Genomic DNA, 19,930 nt, shown 5'->3' with positions numbered 1-19,930 from the left:
GAGGAAGAACCACTGCCAAGTCTAGGAAGGATGCACAGTGAGGGTTTTTGTGTCCTCTGCTTCACCTTTGACATCAGAGGGCTGAAAACTCTGCCCTCAGGCTATGCTAACGGCCCGTCTTTTGTTAAGTGACCCATGAAAGTACATGAAGCTCAAATGTGCACATGCATTTCTCCTTTTATAATATTCATGACTCTTAGAGCTTATTAAATATGTACATTCAGCCACCTCCTTCAGCATCAATTCCACTTCCTTTTGCCTTTCCCTTGAAGTGTCTGTTTCCGGCTTCTGGCCAGAGGCCGTGCTCCCCAGTCTGTCAGGATGGCACAAGCTGCAACCCTTTATGAGAACTAAAACTCTCCTTTCCAAATTTATGAACCTCCTCATTCTTCAGTTTACAGTTTTTAAGGATGGGTTTGTATGTTTTATTTATTTTTTTGAGACAGAGTCTTGCTGTGTTGCCCAGGCTGGAGTGCAGTGGTGCGATTTTGGCTCACTTCAACTTCCACCTCCTGGATTCAAGCAATTTTCCTGCCTCACCTCCCAAGTATCTGAGATTACAGGCGCCCACCACCACTTCTGGCTAATTTTTGTGTTTTTAGTAGAGTTGGGGTTTCGCCGTTTTGGCCAGGCTGGTCTTGAATTCCTGACCTCAAGTGATCCATCTGCCTCAGCCTCCTAAAGTGCTGTGATTCCAGGCGTGAGCCACCACGCACAACCTGTTTGTATGTTTTAACACAACCTGTTTGTATGTTTTAAATGTGGATGATTTTGAGAGAACCAATTCACTGAGAATGTAGATTCCACTGGATTCATTGAACATGGCATATCAGTTTTGTTTAAAAATGTCAGTGTTCATAGTGCACAGAAATCTTTGAAACTACTTAAACTTACGTTGAAAAATTTTACATGTCAGCATAAAAATGTTCAAAGGAGCACATACTTTCAAAATTATTTTAGCAATAATAGGAACAAAAAGATTGAAGATCACGTGCTTAAAGCGTTAGATCTCAAGGGGGACATTAACACCCACAGTGGAGCCTTTTGGAATTTCAGGGACATTTTTGGCTGTTGAGGAGTTTTATTGATATATGGTTAGTGGGGGCCAAGGAAACTAGACATCATGCAGTGCATAACAAAGAATAGTGTTTTCCCATAACTTCTTTAAAGTTCATTGGAGTAGTCTACTGCAAATATAAGTATAGAAATTTAATATATACTAATCCTAAAGAATATTTAAAAGAAGGAATTTATTAAACTGAAATTTTAGGAGAGGGCCATTATAGTGGGTCGTGTTTAAAATATATGTTTTCTCAAAATTGTTAAATAATGTATCAATTCCATGCATTGTCTACTCAGTGTATTACACATTTCCAACTATATATTTAGAGGAAAAGAGTTCGCAATAGATAATGCAAAAGCAGTACAAGTTTTTACAGATATGTAACAGGAGATACAAAGTTCATTTGAAATGTCTGAGAACCAGATACTAAATTGTTAGGAACACTTGAAATACAAGGAACATATGAAATCTTATTGAATCTTACACTTTCTCTTAGAATAATCTCTCAGATAAACCTCATTGGCTACGATACTGCCACTCATAAAGCTTATTATACATTCTCAAATAAAATGGTATTTATGACATTATTGAATATTGTGACATGGTCACCGCCTTTAATACCCCTCTACTATTTTCACCTTTTTCTCCAAAACATTTATCCCCTTCTATGTAGATTACTTATTTGTTATGTTTATTTTTTACTCTTTTTGCCTCCCTTGCTTGGATACAGTGTAGGAGGAGAGCATGGGAGGACAGGTCTTCTGAAGAGTTTGGCATAAAAAGGAGGAAAAAAGTGGTAGCTGGAGGGGGTAGGGTGCATGGAATCAGGCAACTTAAAAAAAATTTAACTGAAGTATAATGTGAACATACAGAAAATTGCACAAATTAAAAGCATATAATTCTGTAAATTTCTACAAAATGAAGTCCCAGCACACTGCGATCATCCCACATGTCCCTTCCTTATCATTACCCATCTCCCACCCAAAAGGCATTGGCAATTATTATGACTTTTACCACCAAATACTAATATGGCCTATTTTCAAACTTTATGTAATTGGAATTATGCAGGCTGATCTCTTCCAGTGAATGTATTTGCAGGATTCAGCCTGTACCATTCATCTAGGAGTAGTGCAGTCGTGTTCCTTGTAGAAATATTTCATAATTTGTGTGTTCTACCGTTTGCTTGTTGTTTGAGGTGTTCCTAGGTTTTAGCTGTTACTAATAGTGCTGCCCTGACTATGCTTGTACATGTCTTTTAGTACACATATCATACTTTTTTTTTTTGATGAGTGTGTATATTTGGAGTGGAATTGCTTTCCAAAATGATTGTACTGGTTTTACTCCCAGCAGTCTTAAGTCAGAGGTCTCATTGCTGTACACCTTCATCAATACTTTATACAGTATCTTGACTGTTGTTGGCACTTTGCATTTTCATCTTATTAATTTCCAGAAAAATTGGGATTTTAATTGGAACAACATTTAATCTGTTAATTTGGAGAGAATTTACATCTTTTAGTATGGACTATTATAACACATGAACATAATATGTTTTTTATTTGGGGCTTCTTTATTTCAATAAGATTTTTCAGTTTTTGTGTCAGGGTCTTCTATGCCGCTTGTTGGATTTATTCTTTCACTCCTTGATTTTTGGATGTTTTGTAAGTGATGTCTTTTTGAAATTTCACATTCAAATTTATTTTGCTAGTATATAGAAATACAGTTGATTTTTGTATATTGAGTTTATATCCAGCAACCTTACTAAATTTACTTATTTTCATGGTTTGAAAAATTTTTAGGCTATTCTTCATATACAGTTAAGTCATCTGCTAATAATGACAGTTTTATTATTATACCTTTCAGTGCTTATAAGTTTTAAGTTGGTCTTATCACACTCACTAGGACATCTATTACAGTATTAGGGAATACCCTTCTCTCTTTCTTGGTCCCTGGGAGGAAGCTTTTAGTAATTGACTACTACAGATTATGTTAGCTATAGGTACTTTACGGTTACTTTTTATTATAAAGATTCCCTTTTCTTCCTAGTTTGGTAAGATAATTTTAATCAGGAATGAGTATTGATTTTTAGGTATTACAAGAAAAGCACAAATGATAAAAGAAAAAATTTATAATTTTGATGAATTTTAATCAAAATTTGTGCTTCAAAAATCAGGAAAGTAAAAGGCAAGCCACAAAAATGAAGAAAACATTTGTAAATCATATATTTTAGAAAGGGCTTGTATCTAAGATATAACTTAGAACTCATTAAGGAGAAAACAAATTACCTGGTTTTGAAAAAATGAGCAAGATTTGAATGGGCATTTCACTACAGCAGTTGTTTGAGTGGCCAGTAAGCACATGAAAAATGTTTAACCTCATTAGTCATTAGGGAAATGCAAATTAAAATCCTTATAGATACCACTTCACACTCACTGTAGGTATAATAAAAAAGATAGACAATTGTTGGTGACTAGGAAAACAGAGACCCTCAAGCATTGCTGATAGGAATGTGAAATGGTGCAGCCAACCTAGGCAAACAGCTTGGCAGGGGCTTTTTTTTTTCTTTTCTCCAAGTTAAACAAAAGTTTACTGTGTGACCTAGTAATTCTACTTCTTTGTGTTTATCCAAGACAAATGAAAACATTTGTCCACACAGAAACTTGTAAGTGAATGTCTATATCAGCATTAGTCATAGTAGCCAAAAAGTGGGAATGATAAGAATATCTGTCATCTGATGAAGGGATAAGCAAAATGTTTATATGTTCATATAGTGGAAGACTTCATGCTTATAACATGCATGAGCCTGAAAAGCATGCTATATGAAAGAAAACAGACAAAAAAGACCACATATTGTATCAATTTATTTATAGGAAATGTCCAGAAAAGGCCAATTCTTGGGAACATAGATTAGTGGTTACATGGTGCTGGGGTGGGAACAGGAGTGATTGCATATGGGCATGAGAGATCTTTTTGTGATATGGAAGTGTTCTGAAATCGGATTGAGGTGATGGTTGTAGAACTTTGTAAATGTAGTAAAAATTGTTGAATTCTATACTTAAAGTTGCTGAACTCTATTTTATGTAACATATTCCTCAGTGAAGATGTTAAAGAATGAGTATTGAATTTTATCAAATACTTTTTCTGCAACTAATGAAAATGTGTATGATTTTCACCATTATTTCATTAATTTGGTGAGTCCCTTTAGTGGGCTCTCTTGTTTGTAGTTCCTTTTTCTCCAAGATCTTGGCTTCAGAGTTCTGGCTGAGCCAGTAGTCTTCACTGTCAGTGTTTGTCTCCCCAGTTCCAGGAGATTACCGAGATTTTGGGCTGCTACTTCATGCTATGGCTTTTATACTCTCTTTCCCCCACCAGTTTATAACTCAGTGTATGTTTTGGGGGGAAAGCAGAGGCTTACCATAGTTTCCCTTCTCTGGCTTTTCAGCCTCTTACATCCTGGCTGCATTAGTTGCTGAAGCAGCTGTCTTACATACTTTCTCCAGTGTTTCATGGAAGAATTGGTCTGATGATAACTTATTCCATCATAGCTAACAGTGGAAGTCTGTGTGAGTTTTTTTTTTTTTTTTTTTAAGATGTCAGTGTTACAGCATTGCTGTATGCTGATGGGAATGAACCTCTAAGGAGGGGCAGTATTGACGCCAGCCAAGGAGAGAGCTTAAGTGCTGGAGTGAGTGATGTCCCCAAGGAGATTAGAAGGGGATTGAATCCAGTGCACAAGGGGCTGGATTGGCCTCCCTCATGATGTTACAGGATTCCTTAGGTGCCACTTTGCTAGCCAGAAATCTTTGCTGCCCCTGCCACCTCTGTCGACCTCACTCATGCCCCTGGGCTTACTCCACCCACTTGGCCTGGCAGGTTGTGCTTGGCTCACACCCACTTGAATCCTATGCCTGCTGCAGCTCCATGCTCAGCTTGAGGCTGGACTGGGCATGCCACAAATGGCTTCCGTGTCAGGCACCGGTGTCTAGACAAGGGGAATGTAGTGTCACCCAAAAACTTGGAGATGCCAGCATTCATGGAGCCCCAAGGGGTGTTACAATTCTTGCTCGGGGAGTCCTGAGGTCTGGGCCCCCAGAAATGTTGCAGCTCTTCACTCCCATAGCTTGGCTAGCGGGAGCGTGTTACAGCTCTTTTATCCCCATTGCCCGCAGCTTGGCGAGCCGGCCAGGGGTGTCACAACCCTTTCATTCCTGCCGCCTGCAGCTCGGCGAGTTCCTGGTCCTTGTCCTGCGACCAAGAGGAATGAGGTGCATGGACACCAGAGAGTGAGTAAGGCAGAGAAGAATTTTATTGAGTGACGTAAGGAAAGCTCTCAGCTGTGAGAGGGGACCCAAAGTGGGTAGCCACCTGTGAGGCTGGGTCTGGGGTTTTTATGGGTTAGAATGGGTGCGTGTGTGCTGATTCGTCCCTGGGTGGGCTTGGAAAAAGCACTGTTTGATTGGTTAAAAGGCATCATCCAGAAGGAACCAATCAAGAAAGTGATGGTAATACGGGGATAGAAGTTTTCTCTCTGTTTGTGGAGTCTCTGGAACCAGCAGCTCAATTTTTAAACTGTCATTGGCTTGAAGGTTGGGTTTCACTGGGGACGCATCCCTGTCTGCCAGGGAATTTGTCTGTCTCCTGTCACTCTCAATGAGTTAGTTCATTCATAGTAACAGGAGGCAGGGCATAATATATAGGTTCAAGTCCTGGGTGGATAGATTTGGTGGCAAGTACTGGTAGAATTTCTTTTCTGGCTTTTGATAGGATTGATAGGTTTTAAGATTGGTGGAGAGGGAAGTTGTGACATGGTCTATATGTGAGTAGGAGAGTGGGTGAACTCAGGAAATACAGTAGAATTGCTGGGCATCAGAATGGCCCACTTGAGATGAGTGGTTATAAATGTAAAATATTTAAATTTACAAAGTAATGCTGAGAAATACTGGGCCTCAAAGAAGAGTTTGGCATCGAGTTAAATCATTTATTTGTTTTTGGTTCTGCCAACATTTTTCTTTGTGACATATTAATTCTTCATGGAAAAATTAATGATGAAGACATGTATCAGGCATCCCAAAACATTTAGACTCACATATTTAGCCCCCACCACCCAACCTAAGCAATACAATATTACAAATAAAATTGAAGTCCTTCGTGTACCCGTTGCCAATCACACCCTAGCCCCCATAACCACCACTTGAATTTATCGTTTCTATGTGTTTTATATCCCTGAATAGCATTATTGTTTTTAAAATTTGTGTTTTATTATCCTGTGTATCTTTCTGTAATTTTACTTTTTCAATAATATTATTCATTAGATTTATCTGTATTTACTCTAATTCTTCCATGCTCATGCTGTACAGGTAACATTCTATTTATAATTATGTCCTTGTTTTATTAATTCTCCTATGGATGGATATTTAGGTTATATCCATTTTTTTTGCTAGGCTTTGTATGCTTCCTTGAATGTTATTGTACGTGTTTTCTTGGGTGTGTGAGAGATTTTCTAGGGTGTACATATCTAAGATCCGATGGATGTGAGGCTATGTGCTTTGTCAGCTGAGGTTCTCACTCCCCCTGGAAGTGTGTGAGATCAGAATGCCCCTACCCTAGCCCTTACTTACGATATTATGTATCGTCATGATTGATTTATAATAGACTAATAGGGGTAAATGGCTGAGTGTATGCCTTCTATACTGTAATTTTACTTTGTTGTTTGTTTGTTTAATTGGGGACCCATCTTTTCTCAGATTGTTAATTTTTCTTTTTCTTTTTCTTTTTTTTTTTTTTTTTTGAGGCGGAGTCTTGCTCTGTTGCCCAGGCTGGAGTGCAGTGGCCGGATCTCAGCTCACTGCAAGCTCCGCCTCCCGGGTTCCCGCCATTCTCCTGCCTCAGCCTCCCAAGTAGCTGGGACTACAGGCGCCCGCCTCGTCACCCGGCTAGTTTTTTGTATTTTTAGTAGAGACGGGGTTTCACTGTGTTCGCCAGGATGGTCTCGATCTCCTGACCTTGTGATCCGCCCGTCTCGGCCTCCCAAAGTGCTGGGATTACAGGCTTGAGCCACCGCGCTCGGCAGATTGTTAATTTTTCTAAAGATCTTCTTTGTTCTCAGAGTTAATTATCCCTTAAGGAATTCCATGTGTTTATTTTTCTCTGTTCCAAAGTTACGATTCTGTGCTAAAGTCATAATTATGAAATCGTCAGTTTGTTCATACTTTAAATCTATGCTTCTTCCATGTGGTTGACTGTCCCCAAGGCAGGCATCCATGAAGTTAGGGGGACTGACCAAAGTGTAATCTGCCCTTTCTACAGGGTTGGCATTTGTGCTAATACACTGCAGAGGCAGTGGTGGATAAACTGACAGGACCTTGCAAAGATGCAAGATGGTGTCACCGATTTGTTGTTATTTATGTTGACATTAAGGAGTTCATTTGTTTTTTTTTTTTTTTTTTTTTTTTTTTTTTTTTTTTTTTTTTTTTTTTTTTTTTTTTTGAGACAGAGCCTCGCTCTGTTGCCCAGGCTGGAGTGCAGTGGCCGGATCTCAGCTCACTGCAAGCTCCGCCTCCCGGGTTCACGCCATTCTCCTGCCTCAGCCTCCCGAGTAGCTGGGACTACAGGCGCCGCCACCTCGCCCGGCTGGTTTTTTGTATTTTTTAGTAGAGACGGGGTTTCACCGGGTTAGCCAGGATGGTCTCGATCTCCTGACCTCGTGATCCGCCCGTCTCGGCCTCCCAAAGTGCTGGGATTACAGGCTTGAGCCACCGCGCCCGGCCTCATTTGTATTTTTAAATGAATAAACATTTAAACAATTTCTTAGTTTTGATTTCTAATAGTGTAACCATAGATCAGTAGATGCCAGCTATAGTGTCTTCCTTTAAGAGCGTGAAGGGGCCTGAGACCGGAAAGCTGGAGAAGCACTGCTTTAAGCACATGAGTAGACAAATACTTGATTCTTGCTGAACATGGTCATTGGGAAGGAAAACTTAGGTAATGTCATTCTGTTAAAAGATGAATTAGGCTGATCTTGAAGTTGTATATTAATCTTAAGTAAATTTTCAATTCTTTGCCTTAAAATTTTGTTTACAACTAGATTATATTTGTAAATAAAATACTTTGCAGGTGCTGACCTTAAGGAAAGAGCCAAAATGAGTTCCAGTGAAGTTGGTCCTTTTGTCTCCAAAATAAGAGCAGTGATTAATGATATTGGTAAGCACTATTAAATTCTTCTTTCAGCATGCTGAAGGTGATCTTAAATGTCAGATTTAAACAGTTACACATTATATATAAGCATTGGTTAAATATTTATATAATTAGATAATCATGACCTGTAGCTGTTTATTTTAAAACGGCACCTATTTAATTTGAAAAATTATGTAAAATATTTAATAATTACAGATGTCTTTTATGTATGATAAAATATGAAGGTATTAGACAATAATAATAATTTGCCATAAGCCTTTGACTTAACAATATCTATATTTAACTATACATGCAAACATACATTTGGGATTCCTTTGTTTTTTAAATATACAGGAACATACTTTTTTTAGAATTACAGTAACTATCAATTTATTTTATTATTTTTATTTTTAATTTACTGCTCTATATTAATCCAGTCTTATCAAAAATTTTATATTATTTCTTCATTAATGAACATCTGTTTTTTTTCCCTCCGTTTATGTTATTTATAATAAGGTAGTGAATACCCTTGTACCTAAACATAAATTCTTAAACAGGGAATCACTGTTTCAGTTATCATTTGTTCATTTTCTATTTTAGATATTAATAAATTCTACAAAATTATATTCTCATAAGTTAAAGATAGTATATGTTTCCTCATATTCCTGCCAGCATTTAATGTTGTTATTTTTGAAGTTTGCCTAGGTTAAAAAAAAAAAAAAGGCATCTCAGCATTTTAATTTGTATTGCCCCAAATGCTTATATGATGTTTTATCTTTTCAAATGATTTGGCTTTCTTTGTTTTTTTTTTTTTTGGTTTTAGTTTTTTTTTAATTTTTGATTTTTTCTAGAGACAGGGTCTCACTTTATCACCGAGGCTGGAATGCAGTGGTGTGATAATAGCTCACTGTAACCTCCAATGCCTGGGCTCAAGAGATCCTCCTGCCTCAGCCTCCTAAGAGTTAAGGACTACAGGTGTGAACCACCAGGCCTGGCTGATTTTTAATTTTGTTGTAGAGATGAGAGTCTCACTGTGATGCCCAGGCTGATCTTGAACTCCCGCCTCAAGCGATCCTTCTCCCTTGTCTTCCCACAGTGTTGGGATCACACACATGAGCTGCATTGCTTGGCCTTTTCTTCATTTGTAAATTGCCTTTTCACATCCTTCATCCTCCTTGGATTATTAAGTAATTACTTGTTTATTTAAAAGGCATTTTTATATTCTTTGTTTTTAAATGTGTTATAGACATTGCCCTCTAATGTGCTTAATTTGATTCCAGTATCTTTAAATTTAAAACTGTTAATATCTAGATGATGCTAGGTTCCCTTTATTATTCTTTTTCCTTGAAGGTTTTCTCTGTTGATTCTCACACATCAGGTTTTCCAAATGAATTTAGAATTATTTTTTAAGGCAAAGGGAAAAATTTCTTTATTGCAACTGTGATTGGAATTTTATAAATTTTGTTAAGAAACTTTTGACATTTTTATGATAGTAAATCTTTCTCTCCATAGTGTGCATGGCTCTTATTTTTTGGGGTCATTCATTTTTTTAATGTCTTTCAAGAAAGTTTTATACTTTTCTGCACACTGGTCTTAGTCTTATATCTTTTTTCCCCTCAGATATATTCCTAGCTATTTTATAGCATTTATTCCTTTGAATGAGACCCTCCCCTCGTTTCTGTTGCAGTCTTGTTATTATAGTTTGTAGGAAAGTTATTAACTTTTTTTTTGAGACAGAGTCTCACTCTGTCACCAGGCTGGAGTGCAGTGGCACGATCTCAGCTCACTGCTACCTCCGCATCCCAGATTCAAGCTATTCTCCTGCCTCAGCCTCTCGAGTAGCTGGGACTACAGGCATGTGCCACCACGTCCAGCTAATTTTTGTATTTTTAGTAGAGATGGGGTTTTACCATATTGGCCAGGATGGTCTCCAATTCTTGACCTCGTGATCCATCTGCCTTAGCCTCCCAAAGTGCTAGGATTACAGGCAGGAGCCACGGCACCCGGCCAGAAGTTAACTTTTATGTGCTTATTTTATATCATGTCAGCTGGATAATTACTTGTGTTAATTGTTCTTCTTTAATTTTCTTGTGTTTTCAGTTGTAAAGTACAATATAGATAATTGCCTACAAGTAATGCAGTTTTTATCTCCTCCCCCAACATTTTAACCTTACATATTCATATTTTTTCATATTGGTTCAGTCCCTCATAGAGTGTTTATTTGTTAAGGTGAGCGTGATCATCCTTATCTTTCTTTGACTTTGGTGGGTGCCTTTAATATTTTGCCAGTGATTATGATATTCAGGCAGTTCTCTTCTGTTTCAACCTGTTAGGAGATTATTTCTGCTTTTAATCAAGAATAAGTGTTAAAGTTTGTCAAATGCTTTTAAAATATGCATCAGGATTATAATTGATGTATGTTAGCATTTGCCTTATTTAGCCTTTATTATAGAGTTGTGTTAATAGATTTACTAGTGCTGCAGTGGCCATACATTACTAGAATGCGCCCTGCCTGGTCATTGTGGTTAGGGGTGGTGTTGGTTTTTAATACATATTGCTGGATTCAGTAAAGTACTTATGGTATAATCATAAAGGAGATTGAGTTTTTAATTTTGTTTTGTGTTATTCTTTTTTGGTTTGGTGTGAAGGTTATTTGCCTTCACAGAATGAGGTGAAAAGCTTTCCATGTTTTTCTATGCTATATACAGAACAAATCACGTTACTTGAAAGAACTGTAGAATTTGACCATTTAACACCTTTTTGCATCTTATGTGGTTTTGTTACTGTTTTCTCACTTTCTTAGAATTAAAATTTTTTAAATACATGTTTTAATCTCTATAATGGCTTTTGGCTTAGCTGTCTATTCTGCCTCTTCTCGTTCTGTGCTGGTCTTGTCTTAGGCCCTGCTTCTTTCCCCAGCTTCAGCCTCATGTTTATGTACCTTCCGACGCAGAGCATGAACTTTGTTTGGAAGTTGGTCAGAGAGCTTGATTTTAGAAATGCTGGCGCTGCCTGTAAGTTTACGTATGTGCACAGGGGTGGCTAAGATTGGTTTCACTGTGCGAGTTACCTTCATGCTTGTTCCAGAGTGTCTTTCTGTTCTGTGGATTCTGAAATTGGGATTTTTCTGGAACTCTTTCTGTGTTTGCAGTGGCATTTTCTTGTTTGTGATCATAGCTGTAGCTTTTCTTTTCTGGGCTAGTTCTTATCTCCATTTTTTCTTGGGAGTTCCTCCATATTTATTAATGATACTTTTTATTATACCATTACAGTAGACTTACTGTGATGATTCCGAGATTTTGAAGGATGTGTGGAAACTAAGTGTCTCAATAGTATCTTAATAGAATCCACTCATTTAATATGTTAAAAATCACAGGCAGGCCGACTTTATCTTGAAGGGTCATACAGTAAATATTGTAGGTTTTATGGGGCCATATGGTCTCTGCTGCAGCTATACAACTCTGACTTTATAGTATGAAAGCAACCATAGATGATGTATCAACAAATGTGTGTGGCTCTGTTCCAATACAGCTTTATTTATGCATACCAAAATTTGAATTTCATTTGATTTTTATGTATTTTGAAACAATTTTTTATTTTGATTTTTTTCCCCAGGCATTTAAAAATGTAAAAACCATTCTTAGCTCACAGGTTGTACTAAAACGGACAGTGGGTCTGATTTTTCTTTGAATGTCATGTGTCTTCTATCTTCATTTTTCTTGTTGTTTGGAATTAATTCATCTATTTTTATTCAAGAAATCTCACTTCAGTTCTCATTTGAATAACTTGATGCATGCTTGGCTCATACCTTTTTCATTGGGTTTTGCTTTTTGGAGACATAAAAGTTTTAATTTTAAGGTCTTTGCTTTGATAGGGAGTTTAAAATATTGCGTCTAGGGGTTTTGTATTCTTGATAAAATTCCGGGACTAAGAAAGGAACATAAAATTTGCAAATGAATAGGGAGGTGGTGGAGGCAGTAGTAAGAAAAAACAAAACAAAAACCAAAGATAAGTTCATCCAATCTTAAAAAATGTAAAGAGAAAAATAGCATAAACTTAGAACATATTGAATAGTAAGATGTTGAAATAAGTCCAGTAGTCACTATTAATGTCGGTTGATTAAACTTGCTGTTTAAAGACATAGATGTTCAGATTTGACTAAATAATTGACATCACCTGAATATTGTTAATAATAGCGACATCTGGGATACCTCTTTTTGTACCTGAAGATTACTAGCCAAAAGAAAGATATATCAGTATTGATACTGGTCAAAATACATTTCAAAATAAAAAGCATTACCAGAGAGAGAGTTGCTGCATGTGATAAAAGGTTCAGTTTTTCAAGAAACATACCCTTAAACTTGTATGCACCTAAAAACAAAAGTCTCAAGATACACAAATAAAATGATATGGATAAATTGGTAATTTATTATCATTGACAAAATTATTGACCCATCTCCCTCAATTTACCATGAGGTCAAAAAGATAAAAGTTAATAAAAAATTTTCAATGATTTGAGCAACATAATTATCAAGTTTGATTTAATAGACTCAACCCCCAACTTACGTATTCTCGTGAACTCAAGAAATGTTTAAAAATATGGGTCACGTGCAGGACCCTAAAGTCTCTGTTAAATTTCAGAAAATTGGTGTATAGAGACCATATTTTCTGTCTACGATGGAATTAAGTTATGTTAAAAGAAAAACTTCAGCCAAAATAAATTTAAAGGACTTTAATAGACCAGTGAACGATTCATGCATCGGGCAGCCCCCAGAATCACAGTACATTCAGAGAGAGGGATGCCTTGTGGTTAGAACAGATTTATAGACAAAAAAGAAGGAAGTGACATACAGAAATCAGAAGTGAGGTACAGAAACAGCTGGATTGGTTACAGCTCAGCATTTGCCTTATTTGAACACAGTTTGAACACTGGGCAGTGTATGAGTGGTTGAAGTATGGCTGCTGGGATTGGCCAAGCCTCAGCTACTGTTACAGGGCATACTCCTAAGTTAGGTTTTCTGTCTTTTCTACCTGTTAAGTTAGGTTGCAGTTCATCCACAAGTATAGAAGTACAGAGTCCTTCTAAGGCCATATTTCATTTGCTTTAACAGTCAGAAACAAGATATCCATACCTACAGATTTTAAAACCATATATTTGTAAAGTGAGAATGCTGAACAGCTCGTGGGTCAAAGAAGAAACTATAATGGAAAAGAATACTAAAACTGGCCGGGCGCGGTGGCTCAAGCCTGTAATCCCAGCACTTTGGGAGGCCGAGACGGGCGGATCATGAGGTCAGGAGATCGAGACCATCCTGGCTGACACGGTGAAACCCCGTCTCTACTAAAAAATACAAAAAACTAGCCGGGCGAGGTGGCGGGCGCCTGTAGTCCCAGCTACTCGGGAGGCTGAGGCAGGAGAATGGCGTGAACCCGGGAGGCGGAGCTTGCAGTGAGCTGAGATCCGGCCACTGCACTCCAGTCCGGGCGACAGAGCGAGACTCCGTCTCAAAAAAAAAAAAAAAAAAAAAGAATACTAAAACTGAATGATTATAAAATTACAGTATGTCCAAATAGATTTGATTAAAGTGGTGCTGTTTAGCTGTGACGTATCCATGTCGTGCAGCACAAGTATGTTAACATCAGTGAATCTGTAGGGGTCTGTAGCTATCGCAGTTCTTGCCTCCTCAGAAGAAAGAACTCGACCCAGGGGATAAGGCTGGAGGAGAGACTGGGGCAAGTTTTAGAGCAGGAGTGGAAGTTTGTTAAAGAGCTCTAGAGCATGAACGAGAGGAACTTGCACAAAGGTCAAGTAGGCAGCTTGAGACAGCAGGCGCGCCATTTGACCTTTTGAATTGGGGTTTTATATGTTGGCATTCTTCCGGGGTCGTCTGTTGCGTCTCCTGTGATTCGTCCTTTGGGGTGGGCTGTCTGCATGCGCAGTGGCCTGCCAGCCCTTGGGAGGGGCTGCATGTGCAGTGTGTTTACTAAGTTGTAGACCTGCCTGCTTGAGGCGCTTTGCCGCTTTGCCGTCCCGTGTTCCTACGGGGAGGTTATCCGCCATTTTGCCTCTCAGTGCGCATGCTCAAGTGCACTTGCCCAGCTCCTGAGATGTTACCGGGAAGCTCCTGATCACCAGTTTCAGGTATTTCTATCTGGAAATACCTGCTATTTCCAGGAGACTGCCTTTCTCTGGTGCTGGCTGTGACCAATTATTGTTTTAGAGAGACAGTTAACAGCCACCTGACAATCATAGGGTCACCCGACATTCCTGGTGTGTGTGTTTTGGGGGGAGCCCTCTCCAGCTCTGCTCGTGTCCCATTAGCTACCTACTGTAACAGTACTTGAGGGGAGTGTACAACATTAAATCCGTAAGTTAGCAAGGAGATGTCACTGACGATAAATAGCTAAGCATTACCTTAAAAACATTTTAAAAGTTTTAAGTTCAAAGAATGTTGAACTAAAGCAACAATACAAGGATCAGAAATGAATAAAATGGAAGACAGAGATGCAGTGCATAGGATCAACACAAGGCCGTGCTCTTTACAGTGGAGTAAAAAGTGTTTAACAATACGTATTACAAATGAATAAAAGGTGTGTTTATAGATACAGGAGAAATTATAAAGATAAGAAAATACTGGGAAAAAACTTTATACCAATAAATATGAAACTTCTGACTCAAGAAGAAATCATGAGCTGGAATCGTCATGTAACCAAAAGAGGGTCCAACTTCTCGCCACTTGTAGAAAGAAGCCGAAATAACGAGTGAGGTATGATAAAGAGTGTGAATTTTATTAATCTTCGCCAGCAAGGGGGAAAGTGGCCAGAATCCTTTCCAAAAACTGCCACTTTCCAGTTTCTGGAGAGTGCAGGGGTTTGAGAAGAGGGGTTTGGAATGCAGGAGAGGCAAGGGGGCTGGGAGGTGCCCAACTGCATAACTTCCTCCTATGGCTTATCCTGAATTGTTGTTCCATCTGGTGAAGGGGCCAGCACCATCTTGGGCCCAACCAGGCCGAATCAGTCGTGGTCAGTCTTGCTGTCAGTCTCTAGCCGGGAGTAACTCTGGCCTTGAAGTAATCTCCTGCTAGGGAGAGAATTCTGGAGGTGCCTGGTTTGCTTCATGATTTGGCCCCTGAAGCTTCTAAGGAAACACATGATCAGATAAGTGAGCATGGTGTAAGCTTAACAAGCATCCAGGTAAATACATGTGCTTCAGGCATGAAAGCATAAGGTGGGAAAAGGAGGGGAGTGGAGTTTTAAAGCACATTCCGAGGCTGTATTTAAAGACAAAAGAAAACACATCTGTAGTTTGTCTCAAAGCTATGTCTTGAGACTGGGGTGAAAAGAGTAAAGGAAAAAACATTTTTAAATGCAGTTTGAAGCTAAGCTGCTTGGTTACAGTCATATAATCACTGAAGTGATCAAACCAGTTCTTACAGTAAACTTTTTCACAGCGAAAGCACCAGACCCAGTTTTTTGATGATAGAGATTTACTTTTATGATGTTTTACCCAATGCATAAGGAACAGATTCTTACAATCTTATACAGACAGTTCCACAGGATAGTAAAGTGAGAGTTTACTGCTAACTCATTATTTCAGACTAGTGTAATCTTTATACCCAAATCCGAGAGAAACAATGGAAGAAAGGAATAGGAGGAGGCACCCTCACTTGTGAGCATACATGAAATCCAGCAGGTTGTAACAAAAGACCAAATTGGGCTTTCCCAGGAAGGCAATGGTGGTTTCCACTGGAAAATATTTAATTTTAACTCGTTAGCCAATGAAAATAAAATCGTATGTGTATCTCAGTAGATTGGGGAAAAAACATTTGAGAAATATCAACATGTATTCATGGAAAATGTTCTCAGCAAACTAGGAATAGAAGGAAACTTCCCTAGCCTGATGAAAGGTATCTCTTTCTTAATAATAAAATATTAGAAGTCATCTCCTGAAATCAGGAACAAGACAGGAGGACCCACTGTCACCACCTCTGTTCTATGTTATTCTGTAAATCCTGGTTTGTGTAGTAGGCAGGAAACAACAGTACATAAGGACCAAAAAAGAAATAGCAGAGTTCATGTGGTATGGCTGTCTCCATCAAAAAGCGGAAAGAAACCATAAATTATTGGAAATAAGAGTGTCACAAGATGGCTGGAAATGAGATCCATATTCAAAATAATCAGTTACCTTTCTTTGTACCAACAACAGACGGAAGATGTCAAATAAGGATACCATGCAAAGCAGGAACACAAATGAGTCTTAGGAATACATGTAGCATATATGGAGAAACTATAAAACTTTATTGTAAGATGTTTAAAAAAATAAATGGGGACAAATTATCCTCTTGAATAGGAAGATGTAGTATTAAAAAGATGATTCTCACAAATGGTGTGATTCAGTGTAATCACACCTCGACTCTCAGTATTGGTCTTGTGAGGGACTTGAGCAAAAGGAGACCCCCAAATAGCCAAACACTCATAAAGAAGAAGAAAATGAAGCACCTTGCCATTTCCGCACTCAAGATTTATTATCATGACCTAGAAATGAAGGCGGTGTGTTACTGGCTTTGGGATAGATAAGTATACCATTGGGTTGAAATATAGAACCCCCAAACAGACCACCCAAATGGGGAAGCTGATACGTGATAGAGGCAGCATTGCAGACCGCTGGGGAATGGCAAAGACTTAACATGTTTAGAAGTGGAAACTAAAACTTTAATGATCTTAACAGAGAGAAGAGTTTCTTAAAACACAAAATATGACACATAAAAGGAAACGGTGATCAATTTTACCAAATTAAACTTAAGAACATCAATTCATGAAAAGATACTGTAAATAAAGTAGAAAGAAAAGACACAGACTGGGAGAAAATACTTGAAACACACAGTTGCCAAAGGATTCATGTGTGCATTGGTAAGTGCATACAGGAATCAGTACATGCATATGTATGCACAGCCTTGAAGTCAGCGAGAGGACATAACAGAAAAACATTTCACACAAAGGTACAGGAGTGAGGGTAGACGTAGGAAAAGATGGTCAGCCACAGTAGTAGTCATAGACGTGCAACTAAGACCACAGTGGGATGCCGTTTTACATCCACCAGATTAGCCGAAAATTCTTAAGCCAGGTCTTACTAAGAGTTAGTGAGTTAAATGGATTACCAGGCAGAAAGCTTCTAATGGGAGCTGAACTGGTGTAACTGCTTAGGAAAAGTATTTGATATTGTCTTTGAAATTTGAATATCCACATTCCTTAAGACTCTGTAGTTCACTTTTTAAGGGGTATTTACATAGAGGGATAACTTAAGGACTGTTTTTATTGGACCTGTAGTAAGAAATATATCTACACTCTGGCCCAGTAAACACATGGGGTGGGAGAGTATCAAAGGTTATGGTTCCTCTGTCTGTGCACTCCAGTTTGATACTACCCTATGTCATTAAAAAAAAATTCCTCATCTTGACTAGCTCATGAATGGGTTGCTACTTGGATTTGAAACTACATCATTCTGCGGACATTTTGCACGTGTCCTAGGGACACTTACATTGTTAATAGCAAAAAGCTGAAAAACAACCAAATTTCTATGACAGGAGAATGGAAAAATGTTTGATATATTTATACAATTGGATAGTAGAGAGCAGTGTACATAAATGAAAATACGCACATGTACCAATATGGATAAGTCTTTGAAACATAATGTTGATTTAAAAGTACGACTTATTTTTTATAAAACTAATAGCATTCAAAGCTAAACAGTTGGTGTTTACGGATGTGTAAGCGTGTAATGAAATCACATATACACCCACAGACTTTACAAGGATGGTTATCTTTGGTTTGGAATTCAGGTGGAAGGATAGTTGAAGAGCTCAGTGGCAGACAGGTGTTAGTTCTGACCTAGATCTAGCTTTGAGTGGTGATTGTGTCGGAGTTTATTATGATTATGCTTTATTACATGTATATGAATATATTCTTTATATGTGCCAGATAAGACCAGTTTTTAAAAGATTCGTCTATCTTGAAACCTGCAGACGTTTCTTATTTATTGAATGTTTTTTTTCTTTCTCACTGTCAGCTGAAGAATGACAAGGTTCATAACTTTCGAAAGGAGGAGAGCTTTATGTCTCATAAAGGGTTCCAGCCTGCAAGGTGACCATTCCCACATGCTGGGAAGCACAGCCTCTGGTCAGAATTCAGAAACTGGCACTTTGAAGGTGGGGTAAAGGGAACAGAAATGTATGCTGAGCAGGGTGGCCAGGTATACATAGTCAGTAAGCTGCAGGAGGAGTCATGAATATTTATGAAAGGAGAAACAGGCACATGCGCATTTGAGCTTCAGGCCTTTCTGTGGGACCCATGTTTAACAAATAGCAGCCAGAGCATGATCTGAGGATGGAGTCTTGGTCCCTCTGATGTCAAAAGATGAAACAGAGGGCCAGGCGCGGTGGCTCATGCCTGTAATCCTAGCACTTTGGGAGGCCAAGGTGGGCAGATCACCTGAGGACAGGAGTTCGAGACCAGCCTGGCCAACGTAGTGAAACCCTGTCTCTACTAAAAAATTACAAAAATTAGCTGGACGTGGTGGCACACGCCTGTAATCCTAGCCTGTAGTGCCAGCCACTAGGGAGGCTGAGGCACGAGAATTGCTTGAACCTGGGAGGTGGAAGTTGCAGTGAGCCAAGATCATGCCATTGCACTCCAGTCTGGGTGACAGAGCGAGACTCTGTCTCAAAAAAGAAGAAGCAGAGGACACGAAAACCCTCATTGCGCCTCCTCTGTAGATGGGCCAGAACCACCCTGTGGTTGGTAGTCTCTTATCAGGAAGAAATGCTGGTTGGTTGTTGTGACAGAACCACAGAAGGGCAGGGCAGCATTCAGGCTGTTGGTTGAAATCAGCAGTGACATCTTGCAAGGGCTGGTTTCTCTTTAGCCTGTTAAACAGAATAGCCATTAGACGGCTACTGAGGGAGATGGTCTGACCTCCCATCACATCATAGGTAGGAATTCAGCCTCTGAGGTGTCTCTGGTCCCCTTGGCCAAAAGAAGGTCAGTTCAGTTGGTTGAGGGGCTTAGAAGTTTTTTTAATTTCTCATTATTTTCAAGGAAAGCCAAGATTTTACATTTCTAGAAAAATAGCTTTTGGGCTCTTGGTTTTAAGGTGTTTTTGGTTTTTTTTCTTTGAGAAAGGGTCTCCCTGTGTTGCTCAGGCTGGAGTGCAGTGGCTCGATCTCGGCTCACTGTAGCTTCGACCTCTGGGGCTCGAGTGATCCTCCCACCTCGGCCTTCCGAGTAGCAGGGATGGGCTCCACCACACCCAGCTAAGTTTTGTGGTTTTTGTTTCGTCATGTTTCCCAGACTGGTTTCGAACTCCTGGACTCAAGTGATCCTCCCGCCTTGGCCTCCTGAAGTGCTGTGATTACAGGCGTGAGCCACTGTTCGTGGCCCCCTAATTTTAAGGTTTTTGACCTTAAAACTTTTCTTAAAACTTTTTCTCTTTTATGGGAGAGAAAAATCCTTTTGCATGTCTAACAAAATGCATTTATGGCCAGGCACAGTGGCTCATCCCTGTAATCCCAGCGCTTTGGGAGCCTGAGGCGGGTGGATCACATGAGGTCAGGAGTTTGAGACCAGCCTGGTGAACATGGTGAACCCCCCATCTCTGCTCGAAATAAAAAAATTAGCCAGGCAAGGTGATGTGTGCCTGTA

The 19,930-nt window shown here is 39.0% G+C and overlaps 1 protein-coding gene across 8 annotated transcripts in view; it reads left to right on the top strand.

Annotated features, from left to right (window-relative positions):
* AUH (AU RNA binding methylglutaconyl-CoA hydratase) overlaps window positions 1-19,930 on the top strand; it is a 145,064-nt gene that overhangs the window by 34,493 nt on the left and 90,641 nt on the right. For 6 of the 8 annotated variants that reach the window (XM_030919845.1, XM_030919849.1, XM_030919843.1 and 3 more), the window contains one exon: window positions 8,174-8,260. The exons of the other annotated variants lie outside the window; for them this stretch is intronic. In XM_030919845.1, coding sequence (XP_030775705.1) covers window positions 8,174-8,260 — 87 coding nt within the window. The remainder of the gene's footprint in view (window positions 1-8,173; window positions 8,261-19,930) is intronic. 8 annotated transcript variants of the gene reach the window in all.

This window comes from Rhinopithecus roxellana, chromosome 16 (genome assembly GCF_007565055.1).
Source record: "Rhinopithecus roxellana isolate Shanxi Qingling chromosome 16, ASM756505v1, whole genome shotgun sequence".
Taxonomy (NCBI): Eukaryota; Metazoa; Chordata; class Mammalia; order Primates; family Cercopithecidae; genus Rhinopithecus; species Rhinopithecus roxellana.
Note: the sequence above shows the minus strand (reverse complement) of the source record. Positions and strands in the feature narration are given on the sequence as shown.